The sequence below is a fragment of the Meles meles genome, chromosome 7 (genome assembly GCF_922984935.1).
Source record: "Meles meles chromosome 7, mMelMel3.1 paternal haplotype, whole genome shotgun sequence".
NCBI lineage: Eukaryota > Metazoa > Chordata > Mammalia > Carnivora > Mustelidae > Meles > Meles meles.
Genome location: NC_060072.1, coordinates 64,264,582 through 64,288,020, shown reverse-complemented (window position 1 = coordinate 64,288,020; position 23,439 = coordinate 64,264,582). Strand labels below are relative to the sequence as shown.

The 23,439-nt window shown below is 44.9% G+C and overlaps 1 protein-coding gene across 3 annotated transcripts in view; it reads left to right on the top strand.

Moving 5' to 3' along the window:
* The first annotated feature begins 7,991 nt into the window (after nt 1-7,991).
* Nucleotides 7,992-23,439, top strand: part of LOC123947519 (cationic amino acid transporter 3-like) — a 48,416-nt gene continuing 32,968 nt past the window's right edge. Inside the window, exons 1-3 of one of the 3 annotated variants that reach the window (XM_046013799.1) lie at nt 7,992-8,129; nt 12,851-12,929; nt 13,697-17,792. In XM_046013799.1, coding sequence (XP_045869755.1) covers nt 13,885-15,720 — 1,836 coding nt within the window. In that variant the 5' untranslated portion in view covers nt 7,992-8,129; nt 12,851-12,929; nt 13,697-13,884 and the 3' untranslated portion in view covers nt 15,721-17,792. Of the gene's footprint in view, nt 8,130-12,850; nt 12,930-13,696; nt 17,793-21,141; nt 21,223-23,439 lie in introns of those variants that run through there. The other 2 variants (XM_046013800.1, XM_046013798.1) reach the window with 2 other exon arrangements.

The window sequence follows — 23,439 nt, the reverse complement described above, 5'->3', positions numbered from 1 at the left end:
AGCATGTAGGGGATAGGAGGGAGGCAGATGCTCACTGCCAGGCTGGGGATCTGAAGTTGCTGGGATTGGAACCCATACCACTGGAGAGAGCCCTGAGATCTGTCAGGCAGTGGTGTGTGTGTGTGTGTGTGTGTGTGTGTGTGTGTGTAGAGTTGAGTGAGCTGCACACCCAGGGGGCTTCGTGCCCCAGGCTGTTGTGTGTCCATCTGTGTGGGTGATGATGGCCTGTTGGTCTGTCTGAGCGCCTGTGTGCACTTGTGTGTCTCATGAGTGAGTGGTGTCTTGGCTGCTTTTGTGTATTTTATTTGGCTGCATGGGGTGGAAGACGGCATGTGTGTGTGTGCATGTGCCTGCATGTGCAGGAGGGGTGGGGCCTGTGGGAGCCCCGACTACCCAAGCACCCCCCCCTTCCCTGCTCTGGCTCCCTCTGCCCCCTGCTGAGGTCCTGACAAGGAGGCAAACAGCAACATGACAAAATGCTTTGCCCACAGAGACCAGGATCAGTGTGAACCGTGTGCAGACACCCGCAGGGGGAAGCCCACATGAGGAGCCTGAGGGCCAGTGGTCTGTCACAGGGTCCTGCAGGCACAGGCTGCTCCTAGGAGCAGGTGCCCTCACAGGCATTAACAGGCACAGAAGGACACGCACTCACTGTCTCATGGCCACCCTCTTCCCTCCCCCCCTCTCATTCTGTGGCCCTGCCTTCCATGACCTCCACATGCCTGCCAGGGTGTGTGGTGATGGGGTTGCGGACACTCATTGGGACTCAGGAGAATTGTTCCTTTTACTTGGGGTGTGTGTGTGTGTGTGTGTGTGTGTGTGTGTGGGTGTGTGGTGTTTCTCTGGTTCTAGCATATATGGACCCTAGCTCTAAGGAAATCCTTTCCAAAGTGTCTTCTAGATTTCTTTTCCTGAAATTAAATCCATTTTGTTAGTAGAGTTAGTTTCTGATTCTAGGGTCTGATTCAGTGTGTTTTATCCAAGACACGTGTCTGTGGAAAAGGAGAAGGGTAAAGGGTAGAGCTTGGAGAAAGAATGTAATTAGCAGCTCCTGTAGCCCTGGACATTCTGAACTTTAAGTTCTTTGGGATGTTAAGTGTCTTTGGGAGTGGGATGAACCTGGTGGGGTTTGCTCCCTGTTTTTTTTCTGCAGGACTTCTCTAGAAGGTTCTCTCTCTACACTCTCTGATGTGACCAGACATCTGGCCTCTGGGACCTTCAAATATTGCTGCAGGGAAGGGGGCGGGGAGAATAATCAATCCCCTTTAGATTGCTTGAGTTAATGCTCTTAGGTCCTCCCCTGGCCCTGAGAGGATCTGGAGGAGCTAGTCTTTGCAGAATACCAAGAAAGCCTGGGGGACAAGGCAGGGTCCAGCCTGCCAATATAAGTCTTCTATCTTCACACGCTTGGCTGGTTGCTTCATCACCATTGTTTTGAAACCCACATTCAAGCATGTACACTGGTCTCAAGGTCTCATTTTCTCCTTTTGCAGGTATCATATGTGTATTTGTGGGGTCCCTTTAGTAAGGAGCCACTTGTAGTCACGGATGACTGCTCAGGTGTCTACACTGTTGACCCCAAATTAATGGACAGTCACTAGTAGATTATTTGCTCATACTGTGCGTGGTGAGCCTGTCAGTGTCTCCCCCACATCTCCTCCTGTCTGTGTCCTGTGCTGCCTCCCCCATCCTTGGTCTCTCGCTGCTCTCCCTCCCAGCTCTCTCCCTGCTTTTCTTATCTCTGTGTGTCTCAGCCTCTTCCTCTGTCTATGTCTCACACCCCTGCCTCCTCTCCCCTTCCCTCCTCATTCCCTCAAGGAGAGCAGACACTTCCTGTGACATCACCTCGGTGGGCTCCACCTGCCAGTTCCCCCATTCTGTCCCCCTCCTCCAGGGGAGACTTCTGGTCCCAACTCTGCATCCTCTGCATTCCCGCATCCCTGAACCAGTTATTTTCCTTTCCTTCTTCTTCTTCTCCTCCTCCTCCTCCTCCTTCTTCTTCTTTTAAAATTTATTGTACTGTGGTCCAAGTAAAAGGAGGATTACAGGTTTTGTAACATGCAGAAGACACAGGAACAAGATGACATGATTGGGGTCATAGTGTCTCGTGGGCTCTGAGATAAAAAGAAAAGACCAGGGCTGCATCAGGGGTGGAAAAGGGGTGGGGGGGGCCTGTGGCTGCCTTCTCCCCCACTTCCAGGGAGCACTGGTAGCCCCTGGATCCTCCCTTTCATATTGGCACCCTAGAATTCCTTCTCTTATCCTGCCTCTGGACCTAGTGCCCCCTTATTTTGCTTTCCTTTACTTGTTTTATTTTGACAGATTCTCAGGTAGGAAGAAGTTCAGGACATGACCAAACACCCCACCTGATGAAGGTACTATGGTTGCCTTCCCTGCTTCTACCCCTTCTCTAATTTCTCCTTTTTCCCTCTCTGGTTCCTCTCTGTCCTCTCCTGCCTCCCCATGAAAAATAAAATGCCAACTTCCCAGGGAGGAGCAATAGACAGTAGTGGGAGGACTATGGAAGGAGGGGAGCAAGGAGCATCAAGAAGGCTCACAGATCTGGAAGGGCACCGGATACAGAGAGGAGAGGAGAGAGGCAGTGGCCACTCCTGTCCTCTGTCATCCCTGCCCACTGTCCAGGGGCTTCAGCACAAGTGGGAGGACAGGTGTGTGTGGGTTCGGAAGCAAGGAGCAGGTGAAACAAATTGTGAAAACCTAGGGAATTTCCATAAGAAATATCTCTTCCTCCTTTCCTTCTGGAGGCTCCTCAGTTGGTGGGGAAGTAGTAAGGAGAGCGTGGGAGAGGGGAAGAAGAGACGGTAGCAGGGGACTTTCTTCCCCTTTCCATTCTCCCAGCTGGCAAGCTGGAGATCCCAAGGGCTGGAAAGGGAGTGGCTGAGAACTCAGGGTGTCCCCTCCACCCAGAAAGGGAGCCCACAGCGCCCCCCGGGGGGAGCGGTCACTGCCATTGTCACCACTGCTGTCCTAGGACAGAGCTCAGGGGCGTGTTTGCTGCAGAGCTCACAGACAGGGTGATGTCCGCACCTGCGTGTGGTCGGAAACGGAAGCCGAGCTTGGCGTCTTCCCACACACGTGACACTGCACCTTCTCCCGGGTTGGCACCGTGTGTGCTGCAGTAGGTCCTTCATAGCAAAAGCTGTCACCCATGTCACATGTGAAGTCCGTCTGTGGAGGTCACTGTGGAGCGTGACTTCTGAGGGATCCTGCGGGGGAAGCTCTGGCCACACTGGGAGCAGCTGTAGGGCTTGTGCACTGCCCCTCCTGTCCTGCGCGTGCATGCCGTAGCTCACGGGGTCCTGTGTTTGCGGCGCCGTGGGCCCACGGGGCATGGGGAGAGCGAGTCCAGAGCAGTCCAGGGCAGTCCGAGTGCCACAGATTGTGCTGGTTCTGGTGGGAGGTGTGGAGGAGGCCTTGCTGCATCTCACAGGAGTGCTTCCCTGGCTTGCTCTCCCCATGCAGTCCTGGTCCCCAGTCACCTGCATCCATGTCTCCCCCTCCCCTTGCTGCGCAACTCAGCTAGGGACACTTAGGAAGCTCTGCAGCACCAGGGTGGCTATCTCCATAGCATGGGGGCGGAGGGATGGAGAGAGGGGGCCCTGCCAACTTTGGCTTCCCTGTGGATGGGCTCTGCCTCCAGAGTTTGCAGCCTTTCCGGAACTCCTTGCCTCTGGAGCGCAGTGTAGGTTCCCTTGCTCTTTTGTTCTCCCTGACAGATGGGACAGGGCTACAGTGACCATCCGAGCTGATGCTACCAGGACAGACACTGCAGAGACGGTGGTGGCAGAGACGGGGAATGGACTGTACAGCTCGCTGACACTGGCAGGGGCTTCAGAGCTGCTGTGTCTGCTGTGGAGTCCTCCAGGCCTGGGGTGCAGCAGCAAGGGCAGCAGAGGTGGCTTCAGACTCCTGGGCACCAGTGGCAATCTAGAACAGGTCCACCTGGAGAGGCAGGACCTCTGGGGTCTGGGGTATGGCTTCGGGTGACATCACAGCACCTCTGCTGGCTGTGGGAAGGAGGGAAGGAGGGTGCCAGGGCCAGTTTTCTTCGCTGGTCACTCCTTCCCTACCCAGCATCACCCCTAGAATACAGGAGGTTCTCAGTGCCCTTGGTCCATGCCTCCTGCAGATGTGTTAAGGCAGGGCCAGTGTGATTTGTAGGAGGTTCTTCCTGCGATCAGGAGCAAGTCTTTGTGCTTCAAGTTCAATGCTCTATTTTAGTGTAGTTAGTATAGACTCTGTCCCTTGAGGGACCTGCTGCTATCCTTCTCTCTCCTCCCTCCATCTCCATCTATCTTTAAGGGACCTAATTTAGGGTTAGAGGAATCTCAGCACTATCTCTTTCTACCTCTCAGTAGAGGCAGTGGTGTCTCTTTTCCCGAGACCCGTGGCTTGTGGGGCCATCACTCGTGCTTTCAGCCCTGGGTCTCTAAGCAGTTCCCACCTTCTCCACCTCGGAGAAGTCCTGCCTATGTTTGAAGATTAATGTTCTGGGAAGGAGGAAGCACCTTCCTTTGGTTCCTGTTTCAGGATCTTGGGGTCCCTTCATTATGATTGTCTAGAGCAGGAAACTCTGCAGGCAGGGACCACGTCTTTACTTCCTCCAGCACAAGGCTCAATTCTCATTCAGTCAGAATATGCTGTGAACACCAACTTTGGCTTTGTTCTTCAATATTCCTTTGGCTATTCGAGGTCTTTTCTGGTTCCATATAAATTTTAGGATTATTTGTTCCATTTCTTTGAAAAAAATGGATGGTATTTTGATAGGGATTGCATTAAATGTGTAGATTGCTTTAGGTAGCATAGACATTTTCACAATATTTATTCTTCCAATCCAGGAGCATGGAACATTTTTCCATTTTTTTGTGTCTTCCTCAATTTCTTTCATGAGTACTTTATAATTTTCTGTGTATAGATTCTTAGTCTCTTTGGTTAGGTTTATTCCTAGGTATCTTATAGTTATGGGTACAATTGTGAATGGGATTGACTCCTTAATTTCTCTTTCTTCAGTCTTGTTGTTGGTGTAGAGAAATGCAACTGATTTCTGTGCATTGATTTTATATCCTGACACTTTACTGAATTCCTGTACAAGTTCTAGCAGTTTTGGAGTGGAGTCTTTTGTGTTTTCCACATATAGTATCATATCATCTGCGAAGAGTGATAGTTTGACTTCTTCTTTACCAATTTGGATGCCTTTAATTTCTTTTTGTTGTCTGATTGCTGAGGCTAGGACTTCTAATACTATGTTGAATAGTAGTGGTGATAATGGACATCCCTGCCGTGTTCCTGACCTTAATGGAAAAGCTTTCAGTTTTTCTCCATTGAGAATGATATTTGCGGTGGGTTTTTCATAGATGGCTTTGATAATATTGAGGTATGTGCCCTCTATCCCTACACTTTGAAGAGTTTTGATCAGGAAGGGATGCTGTACTTTGTCAAAAGCTGTCATCATCAAGACAGCATGGTACTGGCACAAAAACAGACACATAGATCAGTGGAACAGAATAGAGAGCCCAGAAATCAACCCTCAACTCTATGGCCAACTCATCTTTGACAAAGCAGGAAAGAATGTCCAATGGAAAAAAGACAGCCTCTTCAATAAATGGTGCTGGGAAAATTGGACAGCCACATGCAGAAAAATGAAATTGGACCACTTCCTTACACCACACACGAAAATAGACTCCAAATGGATGAAGGACCTCAATGTGAGAAAGGAATCCATCAAAATCCTTGAGGAGAATGCAGGCAGCAACCTCTTCGACCTCAGCCGCAGCAACATCTTCCTAGGAACAACGGCAAAGGCAAGGGAAGCAAGGGCAAAAATGAACTATTGGGATTTCATCAAGATCAAAAGCTTTTGCACAGCAAAGGAAACAGTTAACAAAACCAAAAGACAGCTGACAGAATGGGAGAAGATATTTGCAAACGACATATCAGATAAAGGGCTAGTATCCAAAATCTATAAGGAACTTAGCAAACTCAACACCCAAAGAACAAACAATCCAATCAAGAAATGGGCAGAGGACATGAACAGACATTTCTGCAAAGAAGACATCCAGATGGCCAACAGACACATGAAAAAGTGCTCCACGTCACTCGGCATCAGGGAAATACAAATCAAAACCACAATGAGATATCACCTCACACCAGTCAGAATGACTAAAATTAACAAGTCAGGAAATGACAGATGCTGGAGAGGATGTGGAGAAAGGGGAACCCTCCTCCACTGTTGGTGGGAATGCAAGCTGGTGCAACCACTCTGGAAAACAGCATGGAGGTTCCTCAAAATGTTGAAAATAGAACTACCCTATGACCCAGCAATTGCACTACTGGGTATTTACCCTAAAGATACAAACATAGTGATCCAAAGGGGCACGTGTACCCGAATGTTTATAGCAGCAATGTCTACAATAGCCAAACTATGGAAAGAACCTAGATGTCCATCAACAGATGAATGGATAAAGAAGATGTGGTATATATACACAATGGAATACTATGCAGCCATCAAAAGAAATGAAATCTTGCCATTTGCGACGACGTGGATGGAACTAGAGCGTATCATGCTTAGTGAAATAAGTCAATCGGAGAAAGACAACTATCATATGATCTCCCTGATATGAGGACATGGAGAAGCAACATGGGGGGTTAGGGGGATAGGAGAAGAATAAATGAAACAAGATGGGATTGGGAGGGAGACAAACCATAAATGACTCTTAATCTCACAAAACAAACTGGGGGTTGCTGGGGGGAGGTGGGATTGGGAGAGGGGGAGCGGGCTATGGACATTGGGGAGGGGAGGCGAACCATAAGAGACTATGGACTCTGAAAAACAACCTGAGGGTTTTGAAGGATCAGGGGTGGGAGGTTGGGGGAACAGGTGGTGGGTAATGGGAAGGGCACGTTTTGCATGGAGCACTGGGTGTTGTGCAAAAAGAATGAATACTGTTACGCTGAAAAAATAAATAAAATGGAAAAAAAAAAAAGAATATGCTGTGAACACTGAGTGACTGTCTCAGGAAATCCCTCAGGGGAAAACTTGAGCCAGTTCCCTTTTAGTTTTACTCCTGGGGTGGTTGGAAACATGGCTGAGGGGCCAGGATGGATGGCGATGGTAGAGGGACATGTAGGAGATTCAGGGAGAGGCAGCTGGGTGGGGGGAGGTGCTTCTGAGCTTGATTACAGGACTTCTGTGTGGGCTCTTTAACTGGATCTGGGATTGGCCTCCAAATCACCACAGGCGGGGCTCCGCCAGGCTCACCACACTCTCCACCTGCCAGCTAGACCTACTCCACACCCAAGACCTTGGAAAGCTTGTTTGCTTCTAAATTCATGGCTTGCTTCCAAAACAGTCCCCAACAAAGCCCCATATAAGCCTCAGTCCACCTCCACACCCATGCAGGGCCCCACTGGCCTTCCATTGCCCACCTTTATCCTTCCTCCAGTATCCCAGCTAAACCACCACCTTCCTATTGTTACAGGACTTTTTTCTCAGTTGGTGACCCCGGTTCTTGGCAATTCATGGCACTTCACAGAATGAAGAGGTAGACCAGACAGAGCGGTGGGCAGCAAACAAGGTTTATTGAGAGTTAGCAAGTGATAATACAAAGCGTCCAAGGAGGGAGGGGACCTGAGAGGTTTGCAACCAGTAGTGTCTAAGTCCAGGGGTTTTTATGGGCTTTTTGAAGGCTATTTTATCTGATTAACCCTACCTGTACCTGTCATCCAATCAGGTTTTTAACACCTATCTATCATATGGGAAAGGCTGGAGGGCTCCTTCCTGGGTGGTGAAAAATCCTTTTAAGGGTGGTTTCTCTTATGGCAGGGACCCTTTGGCCCTCCCTGCCTTCCAATTATCCTTTATCACTACTTTCACATGCTTCCCAGGCCCCTTCTGCCCTTTGGCCCCAACTTCCTGAGGCCCAGCCTTGTTAGTGCTCACACTCCTGAGGCCCTTCCTCCTTTCCTCCCAGGGCCTCAACTCCCTGAGGTCACCCGGCACGCACCACTCCAAGTCCTGACTCTGTTTGGCCAAGCAACTTCCCTCTTCCTGAGTTTGGCTTGCACTTCTTTCCTAAGTGTTTCTTCTCTGAGGCAGAAAAAGCCCATGGGTAAGTGATTTCTCCTATTTGTAGAGCTGGCAGGAAACTGAGACAGAGCTGGGGAGGAGGAAGACTTAGAATGCCACTGGTATAGAAGCTGTGTGGGGTTGGAGCCGAGGGTATTCATGGCACCAGAGCAAGACCTTGGCTTGGGGGATGTAGACCAGTACCTTGCAATTTGGGAGGGGCAGGTAGGTTTACTGGGGTCAGAGTGATATGAAGGCCTACACTCTGTTTTCCTCCAGCCCAGAAAGGTTCTCAGCTCTGATGAGCAAACTATGATTTAGGGGAGGTTATTCCTTGCTGCTTCTCCTCTGGGGTCCTTCCCACCTCTAGGCCCTGTCCTCCTGCCTAGTCTTTCCTTTCCAACCTGGTGCGGAGCTTGCTTTCTTCATCTTTGTCTTTCCCAGAGGCCTCAGCACATGGTATGCTTAGACATGTTCATGGAATGAAGGAAGATTTTTTCCATTGGGCTTTGCTGCCTCCTTCATGTTTTACCTTGTTTCTCTCTGGGAGATTATGAAAGTCTCTGCATCATATCTTCTTGGAGAGGACATCTGTAACAACTTTGCAGAATAGCATGTCCAGTGTGATAAGGTGGTCCCCTGTCACCAGAGAGGATTTGAGGGTCTAATTCCTCCAAGCTTAAGGTACTAAATATTTATTTTTATAGATGCTGTAGGTTATCTCCCTGCCTTTCTTATCTAATTTTAAAAAATTGTGGTGGGGCTGAATTACAGTCCCGTTGGGCTGTAGGAGGAAAGATTATCAAGGTCCCCTTGGGTGCGGCTGCTTCATGGTCATTAAAACTGAGTTACCAAGAGGCTGTTTGCTGTTATCACAAAACATATTTGCAAGTCTTTAATTTAGAAGGCCTTTGGAACCTTACTGTTCTTCACCCTCCAGCCTCCCCATTGCCATGTACACTGTGGGCAGCACCCCAACACCAGAAGCATAGACGCTTATCCATGCAGGACACCTGTTTCGTTGATTATATGTGGCAAATGTTGATTTCTAGGTTGTCTTTTTCTTGTGCTCTACAAGTTCTTGGGCTATTTCTCTCCATTATCAATAGATAGCTGTTATGTGCTTCTAACACTTATTCATTTTATTTTACTTTTTAAAAATTTAATTTGGGACGCCTGGGAGGCTCAGTTGGTTAAGCCGCTACCTTCGGCTCAGGCCATGATCCCAGCATCCTGGGATCGAGTCCCACATCGGGCTCCTTGCTCAGCAGGGAGCCTGCTTCTCCCCCTGCCCACCACTCTGTCTTCCTGTGCTCACTCTCTCTGACAAATAAATAAAAATCTTTATAAAAAATTTAATTTAATTTTTTCAGTATTCCAAGATTCATTGTTTATATACCACACCCAGAGCTCCATGCAATATATGCCCTCCTTAATATCCACCACCAGGCTCACCCCACCCCTCACCCACCTCCCCTCCAAAGACCTCAGTTTGTTTCTCAGAGTCCACAGTCTCTCATGGTTCATCTCCCCCTCTGCTTTCCTCCAACTCATTTCTCCTCTCCAACTCCCAATGTCCTCTATATTATGCCTTATGCTCCACAAGTAAGCAAAATCATATGATAATTGACTCTCTGCTTGACTTATTTCACTCAGCATACGCTCTTCTAGTCCCATCCATGTTGCTACAAAAGTTGGGTATTCATCCTTTCTGATGAAGGCATAATACTCCATTGTATATATGGACCACATCTTCTTTACCCATTTGTTTGCTGAAGGGCATCTTGGTTCTTTCCACAGTTTGGTGACTGTGGCAATTGCTGCTATGAACATTGGGGTACAGATGGCCCTTCTTTTCACTACATCTGTATCTTTGGAGTAAATACCAAGTAGTGCAATTGCAAGGTCATAGGGTAGCTCTATTTTTAATTTCTTCAGGAATCTCCACACTGTTTTCCAAAGTGGCTGCACCAACTTGCATTCCCACCAACAGTGTAAGAGAGTTCCTCTTTCGCCACATCCTCTCCAACACATGTTGTTTCCCGTCTTGTTAATTTTGGCCATTCTAACTGGTTTAAGGCGGTATCTCAATGAGGTTTTGATCTGAATCTCCCTGATGGCTAGTGATGATGGACATTTTTTCATGTGTCTGTTAGCCATTTGTATGTCTTCTTTGGAGAAATGTCTGCTCATGTCTTCTGCCCATTTTTATTTATTTATTTATTTATTTTATTTCTTTTTAGTGTTCCAGAATTCATTGTTCTGCCCATTTTTTACATGGTCATCCGTTTTATGTGTATTGAGTTTGAGGAGTTCTTTATACATCTTGGCTATCAGCCCCTTGTCTGTACTGTCATTTGTGAATATCTTCTCCCATTCCGTGGGATACCTCCTTGTTTTGTTGAGTGTTTTCTTTGCTGTGCAGAAACTTTTGATCTTGATGAAATCCCAAAAGTTCATTTTCACTTTTGTTTCCTTTGCCTTTGGAGACATATCTTGAGAGAAATTGTTGTGGCCGATGTTGAAGAGGTTATTGTTTATGTTCTCCTCTAGGATTTTGATAGATTCCTGCCTCATGTTGAGGTCTTTTATCCATTTTGAGTTAATTTTTGCATATGGTATAAGAGAATGGTCAAGCTTTATTCTTCTACACATAGTGGTCCAATTTTCCCATACCACTTATTGAAAAGACTGTCTTTTTTCCACTGTATATTTTTTCATGCTTTGTCGAAGATTAGTTGACCATAGAGTTATGGGTCCATATCTGGGCTCCATACTCTGTTCCACTGGTCTATGTGTCTGTTTTTTTTGCCAGTACCATGCTGTCTTGGTGATCACAGCTTTGTAGTAAAGCTTGAAATCAGGCAACATGATGCCCCCAGTTTTTTTTTTTTAAAGATTTTTCATTTATTTATTTAACGGAGAGAGAGATCACAACTAGGCAGAGAGGAGGAAGCAGGCTCCCTGCCAAGCAGAGAGCCCGATGCGGGACTCGATCCCAGGACCCTGAGATCATGACCTGAGCCGAAGGCAGTGGCTTAACCCACTGAGCCACCCAGGCACCCCATCATTCTGAACTCTTGATCTGACGTATTACCAATGTCTGTGTTGATTAGGTCCCTAACCTTCGGTACTGTCTCTTGTTCTTTTGTTTGTGGTGATTTTTTACGCCTTGTCATTTTGTCCAGATAAGAATATATTAAGGATCAAATAAAATACTAAACGGGTGGCAAAGACCCCAGAAAAATGCGCTGTAACCAAATCATAAGAGACCCCAAATTGTGGGGGGGGAGAAAGGGGATAAAAAGAGGTTCAGGAAAAAAAAAAGAAAAAAATTTAAAAAATAAAACAAATAAAGAAAAAATATAAAAAAGAAATAAAAAATATACATTTTAGATAAACTAGTCAAAAAACGTTAAAAAAGAAAAGGGTAAAAGTTTTAAAAAAATTTAGCATAAGAAGAAAAAGGAAAGAAAAAAAAATTGAAAAAAAAATTGAATTAACCGCAAGACTAAAGAATCATGGGGAGAAAGCCATGAGTTCCGTGCTTTGCTTTCTCCTCTGGAATTCCGCTGCTGTCTTAGGTATTGAACCTGCTTTCCTTGATAGATGAACTTCGTCCTGGCTGGATATTTTGTTGATCTTCTGGGGGAGGGGCCTGTTGTAGTGACTCTCAGGTGTCTTTGCCCCAGGCGGAATTGCACGGCCCTTACTGGGGCCGGACAAGTAATCCACTCGGGTTCGCTTTTGGGAGCTTCTGTTCCCTGAACGCTTTCCGTAGAGTTCTGGAGGATGGGAACGAAAATGGCAGCTTCCTAGTCTCCGGCCCAGAGGAGCCGAGAGCCCGGGACCGCACTCCTCAGTGTGCCCCCAGAGGACAGCACCCAATCACTCCCGTATCCCCAGCCTCCAGCCATGCTCTGAGCTCACCGAGCCTGCAACCAGTTCAAGATAACCCCGAGCTGAGAGTTCAGTCCTCAGCTCTGTCTCTGTAGCCGGCTTCTCCATTCTAACACCTGCGAGCTCTGCAACACTCTGACCCCCGATCCTTCTGTGGGACCTGGGGCCACGCTGACCCTGCGTGGGCTTCACCCCGGTTTAGCCTCTGGAGCAATGTCCCTCAGTGGAACAGACTTTTAAAAGTCCTGATTTTGTGCTCCGTTCCTCTGCCGCTTGCCGGGAGCCGGCCCCTCCCCCTGCGGTCTATCTTTCCGTCATTTTAGATTCACTTCTCCGCCAGTGTTATCTTTCAGAAAGTGGTTGATTTTCTGTTTCTAGAATTGCTGTTCTTCTTCTCTTCGATCTCCTGTTGGATTTGTAGGTGTTTGCAATGTTTAGATAAGCTATCGAGCTGATCTCCTGCTACCTATGTAGTCTCAGCCTGCTACTTCTCCGCCATCTTGACTCCTCCTCCATATTAGCATTTGAATACAAGCTCACAGAGCAGGGCAGTCTCTCCAGACCCCTAACATCTGACATCACAGATGGTGCAGGGTGTGTCTGGAATACAGTGTGGTCAGTGAGGAGACTGTTTGCAGAGGTGAGCTCAACTTCTCTGCTGGAACCTAGAGAGGGAGGAGACAGAGAATCTGTTTAGGTTGTAAACCCCTGAGTTAGGTGACTTACTTCTTTTCTCCCTAACCATCACACTGTCATAACTATGGATATGAAAAAGGTAGTGAATTTTTGTCTGGTTGCTTTGGGTGAGGTTTATTGAATGTCAGAATTCACAAAACAGCCTTTTTGCCTCCTTTCCCTTCTCAGTTACCAATCCAGTGTTGACTGCTGACCCCATCTCTCCAGTGTTTCCTTCCCAGAAAACCTGGTCCTCTCTTTCTTTCAGGTACTAATGAAGGCTCTTCCCCTTTCTCCCTCCTCCTCTGGGTTCACAGTGCCCTGGTAGGCCTCAGTGGGAAAGGAAAGGAGTGAAACGTATGTCCTTTGTCATCACTATAGTTAAATGAATGATGCAGAATGAGGAGAAGGGGGGCCAAAGTGACATCAAACCTTGGGCAGCAGATACTGGGTCTAAGAGTTTAAGATTGAGAGACAAGTATATGTATTTTCAACCCTGACAATATATAAAATATGGGTCTGTAATTGCAAGGAGGCCTCTAGACCATGAGTTAATGTGTCATAACTCAAGCACTGCACACACATCCTGCGTTTGAATTCTTGCACAATACCACCATGTCCTGTTGTGTCTTCCCACTTAATTAGTATATGAAACTACATCACTTATGAACTCAAATGAGATTATGTCATGTGGTGTGTTAAAAAAAAAAAAGAAAATGTCGGGGTGCTTAGGTGACTCAGTCAGTTGAGAGTCCAACTCTTCACACCAGCCCAGGTCTTGATCTCAGGGTTGTGAGATTGGGCTACATCTTGGGCTCCATGCTGTGCATGGAGCCTACTGAAAAATATAATTAAAAAAAAAACAACAGACTGTTGGGAGGTATTTGGTGCTTTTTCTGGTGGGAAAGTAGGATTGATTTTCTTATAGGTCTTTTGGTGTCAGTTTCTGTGATACTTGGGCTGCAACAAGTTACATGAGAATTTTGGATGGTTGGTTGAACATCACTGTTCAGTAAATATTTATTATTTCCCTAGGAATTATGGAAGGATAATATGTACCAGATGAAATATGAAGCAGCATCTCTGAAGCCTGAGCAAAGGACCGTGGCAACCCCTATCCAACTTGGCTTAACTCAGTCTTACCGATTCAGATCCAACACTCCTGGCTTCCTGGACTTGCTACAGCTCTCTGATCTTTAGAATCTTCCTCAATTCCAGCTAGAATGCTGTGTAAGGTACTTCGCAGATTTGGTCAAAAGCTGGTACACAGACGTCCGCTGGAGCAAAAGGTGGTTGAGTTTGAATTTGGCAGAAGACTGAGCACTCTGGATTTAGTGGCCCTGGGTGTGGGCCGCACAGTGGGTGTAGGTGTATATTTCCTGGCTAATGAGGTGGCCGGTAATCAAGCAGGACCATCCATTGTGATCTGCTTTTTGGTGGCCGGCTTGACTTCATTGTTGGCTGGACTGTGCTATGCAGAGTTTAGTGCCCGGGTTCCCCATTCTGGCTCGGCATATCTCTACACCTATGTCACTATAGGTGAAATCTGGGCCTTCGTCACAGGCTGGAACCTCATCCTCTCCTTTGTTGCTGATGCATTCATTGTAGTTCAGGCATGGATATTAACTTTTGACAATCTGATTGGGAACCGGATCTCTGAGACCCAGCATGAGAGCATTTCACAACATGTTCCCCAAGTCTTTGCAGGCAATCTAGGCTATTTTGCTGTGGTTCTTCTGTTGTTGCTCACAGAAATTCAAAATCTGAGATATCATGAGTACTACATAGTTTTCAAAATGTTCACATTGGTGAAACTTTTGGTACTTGGTTTTGTCATCATCTCTGGCTTCATTAAGGGGGACGTGCACAACTGGAAGCTCACAGAAGAAGACTATATAAAGGCCAGACTCAATGATACCTCTAGCTTGGGCCCTCTGGGCTCTGGAGGATTCATGCCTTTTGGCTTCCAGGGAATTCTCCGTGGATCAGCTACTTGTTTTTATGCATTTATAGGTTTCAGCATTATTGTTACCAGAGTCAAAGAATCACACAGTCCCAGGTGTTCTATCCCCAAGGGCATTGTGGTTTCACTGTTCATCTGCTTTTTGGTGTATTTTGGTGTTTCTACAGCACTTACACTCATGGTTCCTTACTATCACCTTCGACCTGGGAGCACCTTGCCTGAGGCATTTCTCCATATTGGCTGGGTCCCTGCCTACTATGTTGTAGCTTTTGCAATTTATTGTAGTATTTTTGTTGGCATCTATTGGGGATTTATGTTCCCCATACGTAGGATGATATACATGATGGCAAAGGATCGCCTCCTGTTCCCTTTTCTTGCCAGGATCCGTACTGGCACATATGCCCGTATCATGTCCACTGTGTTCTTTGGCATTGTCGCAGCAATCATGGTATTCTTCTTTGGACTCACTGATCTTCTGGACCTCAGGTCAATTGGGACCCTCATATCTTATTCCCTGGTGGCTCTTTGTGTTCTCATCCTCAGGTATGAGCCTGAGAGGAGGAAGAGGGGAAATAAAGCACAGGTGCAGGAGGAGAATGGGGGAAATGAAGCACAGGTGCAGGAGGAGAATGGGGGAAATGTAACGCAGATGCAGGGGGAGACTGCACCTGTAGCAGAGAAGCTGAGTTTGTTACAGGGACTATTTTTCCCAGGCAGCCCCACCCCCACTCCACTCTCTGGCCAGATTGTCTGTGTTTGCTCTTCACTGCTTGTTCTGCTGCTGATTCTCCTCTGCCTGGTGCTGATGCACTGGCCAGGTCTGCTTTCTGGAGACCCAATGCCAATCACTGTGGTTGTGCTGCTCCTTGTGCTCATCACTGGGACTACTGGGGTCATCTGGAGACAGCCAGAGAGCTCCACTCCCCTACACTTTAAGGTCCCTGGTGTGCCTCTCCTTCCACTACTGAGCATCTTTTTGAATGTTTGCCTTATGATGCAGATGACAGCTGACACCTGGGCCACATTTGGTGTCTGGATGTTGATTGGGTTTGCTCTCTACTTCAGCTATGGCATCCGGCAAAGCCTGGTCTCTTAACCCCACTTAAGGGGTCATGCTCTATAGAGCTTGAACTCAGCAGTGTCAGAACATATTTGGTTTGACATTATCATGTCTGAATGCCATCTGGTTCCCCTACACAATAATGGGGAGTACGGTTTGCACATGGAGAACTAGCCCTCCCATGGGATTTGGGTGTTGATGTTCACCTTATTTATGGTAAAGTGAAGGATGTGCCTTTGCTCTTTCTCCTTTTTTAAAAATTGTCTACTTTCAACTGTGTCTATGACAGCCTACTGCCCCTTTAAAAAGGAGCATAAGGAATAACATGGAGGACATTAGGAAAAGGAAAGGAAAAGTGAATTGGAAATCGTAGGAGGAGATGAACCATGAGAGACTGCGGACTCTGAGAAAGAAAAAGAAACTGAGGGTTTTGGATGTGAGCTGGGTGGGAGGTTGGTTGAGCCTTGTGCTGGTATAAAGGAGGGCACGTAATTTCATAGAGCACTGGGTGTGGTGCATAAACAATGAATAATGGATCACTGAAAAAATAAAGCTAAATTAAAAAATTTTTTAAAAAGATAAATAAATAAATAAATATTAAAAATTAGTATTAAAAGAAACTTGAAAAAATGCTTTTCTTTCCTTTGGTTAAATATATACTAGGGAAGAAGGTGCCTGGCTGGCTCAGTCAGTAGAGCATGTTTCTTGATCTCAGGCTGGTGAATTTAAGCTTCACATTGAATGTAGAACTTACTTGTGAAGATATCCAGTAGCAGAATTACTGGATCATAAGGTAATTCTGTTTTAAAATTTTTGAGGAACCTGCATTATGTGTTGCAGAGTGTGTGTACCAACTGACATTTCTACCAACAATGCATGAGAGTTCCCTTTTCTCCATATCTTCACCAACACTTGTTTTTCTTGTATTTTTTATTTATCTGTCCTGACAGGTATAAAGTGATATCTCATTGAAATTTTAATTTGTATTTTCCTGATGATTAGCAATACTAGTAGTCTTTTCATATGTCTGTTGGCCATCTTTATGTCTTCTTTGGAAAAGTATCGATTCAGGTCTCTGCCCATTTTTAAATTGGATTATTGGTTTCTTGTATTGAGTTGTGTAAGTACTTTATGTATTTTGAGTATTTACCCCTTATTGATATATCATTTTTTGGTGTCTTCTCCCATTCTGTAGGTTGCTTTTTTGGGGGGTTGTTGACGGTTTCCTTTTCTGTGCAAAAGCAGTTTTGTTACATGAATTTGCAAAGATATATGCACCCCTATGATGAATGGTAAAGAATATGTGGTGTATATGTATATACAATGGACTATTATTCATCTATAAAGAAGAATGGAATCTTGCCATTTGTAAAACCATGGCTGGAGTGGGAGAGTATAATGTTAATTGAAATATGTCAGTCTGAGAAAAACAAATGCCATATGTTTTCACTTTTATGTAGATTTTAAGAATTAAAAAAAATAAAAAGAAAGAAGTCAAAACAAACAAATAAGTAACAAAATGAAACAAAAAGAAAAACAAAAACACCCCAGACTCTTAAATACAGGGAATAAACTGGTGGTTACCAAAGAGGAGATGGGTAGTGGAATGGGAGATCTAAATAAAGGGAATTAAGAATACACTAATCTTGAACACTGAGAAATATGTGGAATTGTTGAGTCACTGTATTGTATACCTGGTAGTAATACAAAAGCCCCGTATGTTCATTATACTTCAGAAAAAAAAATAAGAAAAGATAAAGGGAAGCCTGGGTGACTCAGTTAGTTAAGCATGTATATTTGGCAGAGGTCATGATTTCACGGTCCTGGGATCCAGCCCTGCATTGGGATCCCTGCTGGGGGACATAAGCTTCTCCCTCTCCTTCTGCCCCTCCCTGCCTTGTGCTCTCTCTCACTCTACCTCTCAAATGAATTAATAAATTCCTTTTAAAAAAAAGATAAAACAGTGCGCTTCCTTAACAAGCTTATATTCTGGGGCACCTGGGTGGCTCAGTGGGTTAAGCCCCTGCCTTAGGCTCGGGTCATGTTCTCAGGGTCTTGAGATCAAGCCCAGCATTGGACTCTCTGCTCAGCAGGGAGCCTGTTTCCCCTTATCTCTCTGCCTGTCTCTGTGCGTACTTGTAATCTTTGTCTGTTAAATAAATAAATAAAATCTTTTTTTAAAAAAAGAATTTTCTTTGCTTTTTTTTGAAGTTTCCTCTTTTTTTAGTATTTTGTTAAACTTTATTTTACTTTTTCAGTGTTCCAAGATTCATTGTTTATGCACCACACCCAGTGCGCCATGCAATACATGCCCTCCTTAATACCACCAGGATCACTCAACCCTTCACCCTCGTCCCCTCCAAAACCCTCAGTTTGTTTCTCAGTGTCCACAGTATCTCATGGTTTGTCTCCCCATCTGGTTTCCTCCAATTCATTTCTCCTCTCCTTCTCCCAATGTCCTCTGTGTTATTCCTTATGCTCCACAAATAAGTGAAACCATATGATAGTTGACTCTCTCTGCTTGACTTATTTCATTCAGCATAATCTCCTCCAGCCCCATCCATGTTGATACAAAAGTTGGGTATTCATCTTTTCTGATGGAGGCATAATATTCCGTTGTATATATGGACCATATCTTCTTTATCCATTTGTCTCTTGAAGGGCATCTTTGTTCTTTCCACAGTTTGGCAACTGTGGCCATTGCTGCTATGAACATTGGGGGCACAGATGACCCTTCTTTTCATGACATCTGTATCTTTGGGGTAAATACCCAGTAGTGCAATTGCAGGGCCATAAGATAGCTCTATTTTTAGTTTCTTAAGGAATCTCCACACTGTTTTCCAAAGTGGTTGCACTAGCTTGCATTCCCACCAATAGTGTACAAGGGTTCCACTTTCTCCACATCCTCTCCAACACATGTTGTTTACTGTCTTAATTTTGGCCATTTTGACCTGTAAGGTGGTATCTCAATGTGGTTTTGATCTTAATCTCCCTGATGGCTAGCGATGATGAACATTTTTTCATGTGTCTCTTAGTCATTTGTGTGTCTTCTTTGGAGAAATGTCTGCTTGTGTCTTCTGCCCATTTTTTGACATGATTATCTGTCTTGTGTGTGTTGAGTTTGAGGAGTTCTTTATAGATCTTGGATATCAGCCCTTTGTCTGTAGTGTCATTTGCGAATATCTTCTCCCATTCCATGGGTTGCCTCTTTGTTTTGTTGACTGTAAGAAGCTTATGTTCTAATATGAGGATAAAGCATAGCTGTAACACCAAGTAGAAAGTGTTGTCACAAGGAATATACAAATCAAATGTTTTGGGAACTCAGAGTGGAGGGTGATCTTTTGTGACTGGCATGGAGTGAGTGTTGATTAGTGAAATCAGAAAAGACTTTGTAGAGGAATAGCATTTGAGTTGGCTCTCTTCAGGGATAGGATTTCACCACATGTGTGTGGCAGGGAGACATTGCAAGCAGAGAAATCAGCATCAGGAAAAGCACAGGAAACGGAAGCACTGCTCAGAGCACACTGAGCAGGCTGTGTAGTTTGAGCCTTGGCTGTGTGAGGAGGGCAACAGAGAATGCACAGGAGGATTGGAGCCAGCTTTCTCTCAGCACTGCTTTGGTCCACCTGTTCAAAAAGTGAATGCTGAGATCTATGTGTCTTGGGTTCTGGTCTTGTTTCCACCACTAACTAGCAATGTGACCTTGGGCAAGCTGCTCAGTTCCTTCCATGCTCTGCTTATTTATCTCTAACAGGAGATGTCACAATGATCATTTCTCAAGTTCCATTTCCTTAAAAAATTCTAGGATTTGCTCTGGTTCTTCTGTCCTGTTATGCTCTCAACTAGGTCTCTTTGGTGCACATGATATGAACCTGCCTGCATCCTTCCCACTTTTCATTATAACCCATTGCTGGAGCTGTAGAAGTCCAATTAATACTACCCCATTTCCCCTTCCTGTGTTTGGGACCAGCTGATAATCATGACGTAGAGACAAATGATTACATCTTCAGCTTTAGATCTGCAGCACAATTGGCTAGATAATCCCACATCACTAAAATAGACAGAATTCTTCCTCATCACAAGGAGTGCTGAGCACCTCCCACCTCACAACATGGGAGAGAAACTGCTTTTATTAGCTTTTCTTCTGTATGAACAGGTGGGGACTGCATGTATCCTACGAGCAGGTTGGTTCTGGATTAAAAGAAAAGAAAAGAAATCACCAAAAACTGGAAGGGGCTGAACTGGGAATGTTCAGTGCTGTCTCTTCAACCCATTAGTCAATGTCAAAGTGACAGAGGGAGGAGTGGATAGAAGCCAGGAATAGTTCTTTGCTAGGTGATGCTCAACCCTCAGCTGGTGTCACCTCACCTGGAGGGCTTATGAAAACACAGGTTACTGGGCTCCCATCCCCAGTGTTTGGATTTCAGGAAGTCTGGTGGGGCCCAGAACTTGAGCTTCTAACAAGTTCCCATGTGATGCTGATGTTCCTGGTCCTGGGAAACCAAAGGTCCACTGGAAGCTCCCCACAGGTAAAGATAAAGGGAAGGAAACACGGGTGACCTTTTATCACTTATCTTCATTTAATGAAATGCTTAGATTAAAATACCATCGTTTATCATTTTACATTGGAGAAATCAGAATGAATCATTTTGGAATGTATATGTTTATCAAATCACCACAATGTACACTTCAAATATCTTACAATTTTATATGTCAGTTATACCTCAATAATGATGAAATAAAAAACAATACCACAGTTTTCTGTCTTGTGGTTGTTGTTGTTTTCCTGATTATACATCATAGGTAAGGAGTGTATCTTGTTAACTCTCCCAGAGCATCCAGCTGGGGGACAGGCACATAAGGGGTATTAAATAAATTCATGTTAAATTGAACTGAGTCTTCCACATTTCTTTGGTACAGAAAATTCTACTTTCCTTCAGGCTAGCCCTGTGCTACTCCTTTAAAACTGTCTTCTGGGAGACTTCCTTGGCAAACAACATTTCTCTCCATCCAGAGCTGTCTATAGCCAACATTTAGAACTATACCCAGGCACTTCTAGTTCTCCTTTGTGTGGCTATGCCTGAGTTCTGGTGATTGTCTTATCTGTTCCATCACAGTGGAATCTTGCTCAGGGGGAGGAGTAGGTTCTACATTTCCTCTAAATCCACTAAGAACAGTGTTGCTCATTCCAAGAACTCAGGGAAAATATAGCCATGGGGGGTGTGGGGGGATAATGTCCCACATGGTCCTGCTCTGTCTCTTCCCATGGGTGTGGGCAGGGTCTAGAAAGAGTGTAATTGATAGAAGACCAAACTATTCTACCCCATTCCAGGGAATCCCTGAAATTGAGATTGGTTCCAGTGTGGGTACAACATGCATCTATCTGAAGATGTCAGGGTTTTATGCTTGCATAGAATGGTCAGTGCTTTTCTCTTGTATATCTGTATGCCCTAGGAGCCTGCCCTAGGAGAGAGAGATGGAAGATGTTTTCTTACCTGATGAATTTCTCATCTTCCCAACAGGAAGAGGTGGTTGCAGGTAAGCGTTTTAGGGGCATGATTACCCATATACTTACCTAGTCTTTTTCATGCTTTGAGGGAGTGGTGCAAAAATCATGTGAGAATATCTAAGATTCTTTGGGGAGAGAGAGAATTTACACCCCACAGGGGGAAAACATGAAATAAAATAGGAGGAATCAGTAACTGGATAGGGATTGAGGCATCATTACTCTGGAAGGGAAGGTCTGAGTAGAAACTGAGAGAGAGGTATTGATCAAGAGATACTTTCTGGAGGAGGATGACTATGGAACAACGTGGGAAATGAAAGAGGGACAGATGAATTGGAAAAGAAATGGGGCAGTAATTCTAGCTACACATAAGTCACATTTCTGATCCTCAGAGATGGACAGGCCCTTTGGAGTAGTGGTACCTATATAGCCCTTGAGGTCAGACAGCCAAGTCCTTGTCCAAGTTGTGCTACTTGCTAAGCCTGAAGCAGGAGGTATATCTTCTTTTTGTTTCCATTTTTTATTGTTATGTTCAGTTAGCCAACGTATAATACATCATTAGTTTTTTTTTAAGGTTTTATTTATTTATTTGACAGACAGAGAACACAAATAGGCAGTGAGGCAGGCAGAAAGAGAGGAGGAAGTAGGCTCTCTTCTGAGCAGAGAGCCTGATGTGAGGCTAGATCGCAGGACCCTGGGGATCATGACCTGAGCCGAAGGCAGAGGCTTTAACCTCTGAGCCACCCAGGCACCCCACATCATTAGTTTTTGATGTAGTGTTCAACGATTCATCAGTTATGGGTAACACCCTGTTCTCATCACATCATGTGCTCTCCTTAATACCCATCACCCAGCTACCCCATCCCCCACCCATCTCCCCTCTGTAACCATCATTTTCTCTCCCAGAGTCCAGAGTCTCTCATGGTTTGTCTTCCGCTCTGATTTCTTCCCCTTCAGTTTTCGCTCCCATCCCTTGTGGTCCTTGGAGCTATTCCTTAATGTTCCACATATGAGTGAAACCATATGATAATTTTCTTCCTCTGCTTGACTTATCTCACTTAGCATAATCCCCCCCACCTCAGTCCATGTTGATGCAAATGTTAGGTATTCATTCTTTCTGAAGTCTGAGTAATATTCTCTTGTATATATGAACCACACCTTCTTTATCCATTCACCCATTGAAACGTACCTTGACTCTATTCTTTTTTGCCAATTTAAATGCCTTTGATTTCTTTTTGTTGTCTGATTGCTGAGGCTAGGACTTCTAGTACTATGTTGAACAAGAGTGATGAGAGTGGGCCTCCATGTCATGTTCTTCACCTTAGGAGAGAAGCTCTCAGTTTTTCCGTATTGAGAATGATATTCACTGTGGGCTTTTCATAGATGGTTTTTATCATATTGAGAAATATTCCCTATATCTCTAAATTTTGAGTTTTAATCAAGAAAAGACACTATAAGCAGAGAGAGTCAAGTATCATATGGTTTCACTTATTTGTGGAGCATAACAAAGAACATGGAGGACATGGGGAGATGGAGAGGAGAAGGGAATTGAGGGAAATTGGAAGGGGAGATGAATCATGAGAAACTATGAACTCTGAAAAACAACCTGAGGGTTTTGAAGGGGCAGGGGGTGGGAGGTTGGGGAACCAGGGGGTGGGTAATAGGGAGGGCACATATTTTATTTCATGGAGCATTGATTGTGGTGCAAAAACAATGAATACTGTTACGCTGAAAAGAAATTTTAAAAAAGTGAAAAAAAAAGACACTATATTTTGTCAAATGTTGTTTTTTGCATCAATTAACAGGATCATATAGTTTTTGTCTCTTCTTTTATTAATGTTCTCTATCATGCTGATTGATTTATGAATGTTGAACCATGCTTGCAGCCCAGGAATAAGTCCCACATGGTCATGATGAATAATCCTTTTAATGTACTATTGGATACTATTGGCTAGGATCTTGTTGAGTATTTGGCATCCATGTTCATCGGGGATACTGGTCTATAATTCTTCTTTTTGATGGGGTCTTTGCCTGGTTTTGGGATCAGGGTAATCCTGTCCTCATAGAACAAATCTGGAAAATTTCCTTCTCTTTCTCTTTTCTTTCTTTCTCTCTTTCTTTTCCTCCTTTTTAAACTTTTTTTGAGACAGCTTCAGTAGAATAGGTATTACTTCTTCTTTAAATAGTTGGTAGAATTCTCCCCAGAATTCATTAGACCCTGGACTCTTGTTTTTTAGGAGGTTTTTGAT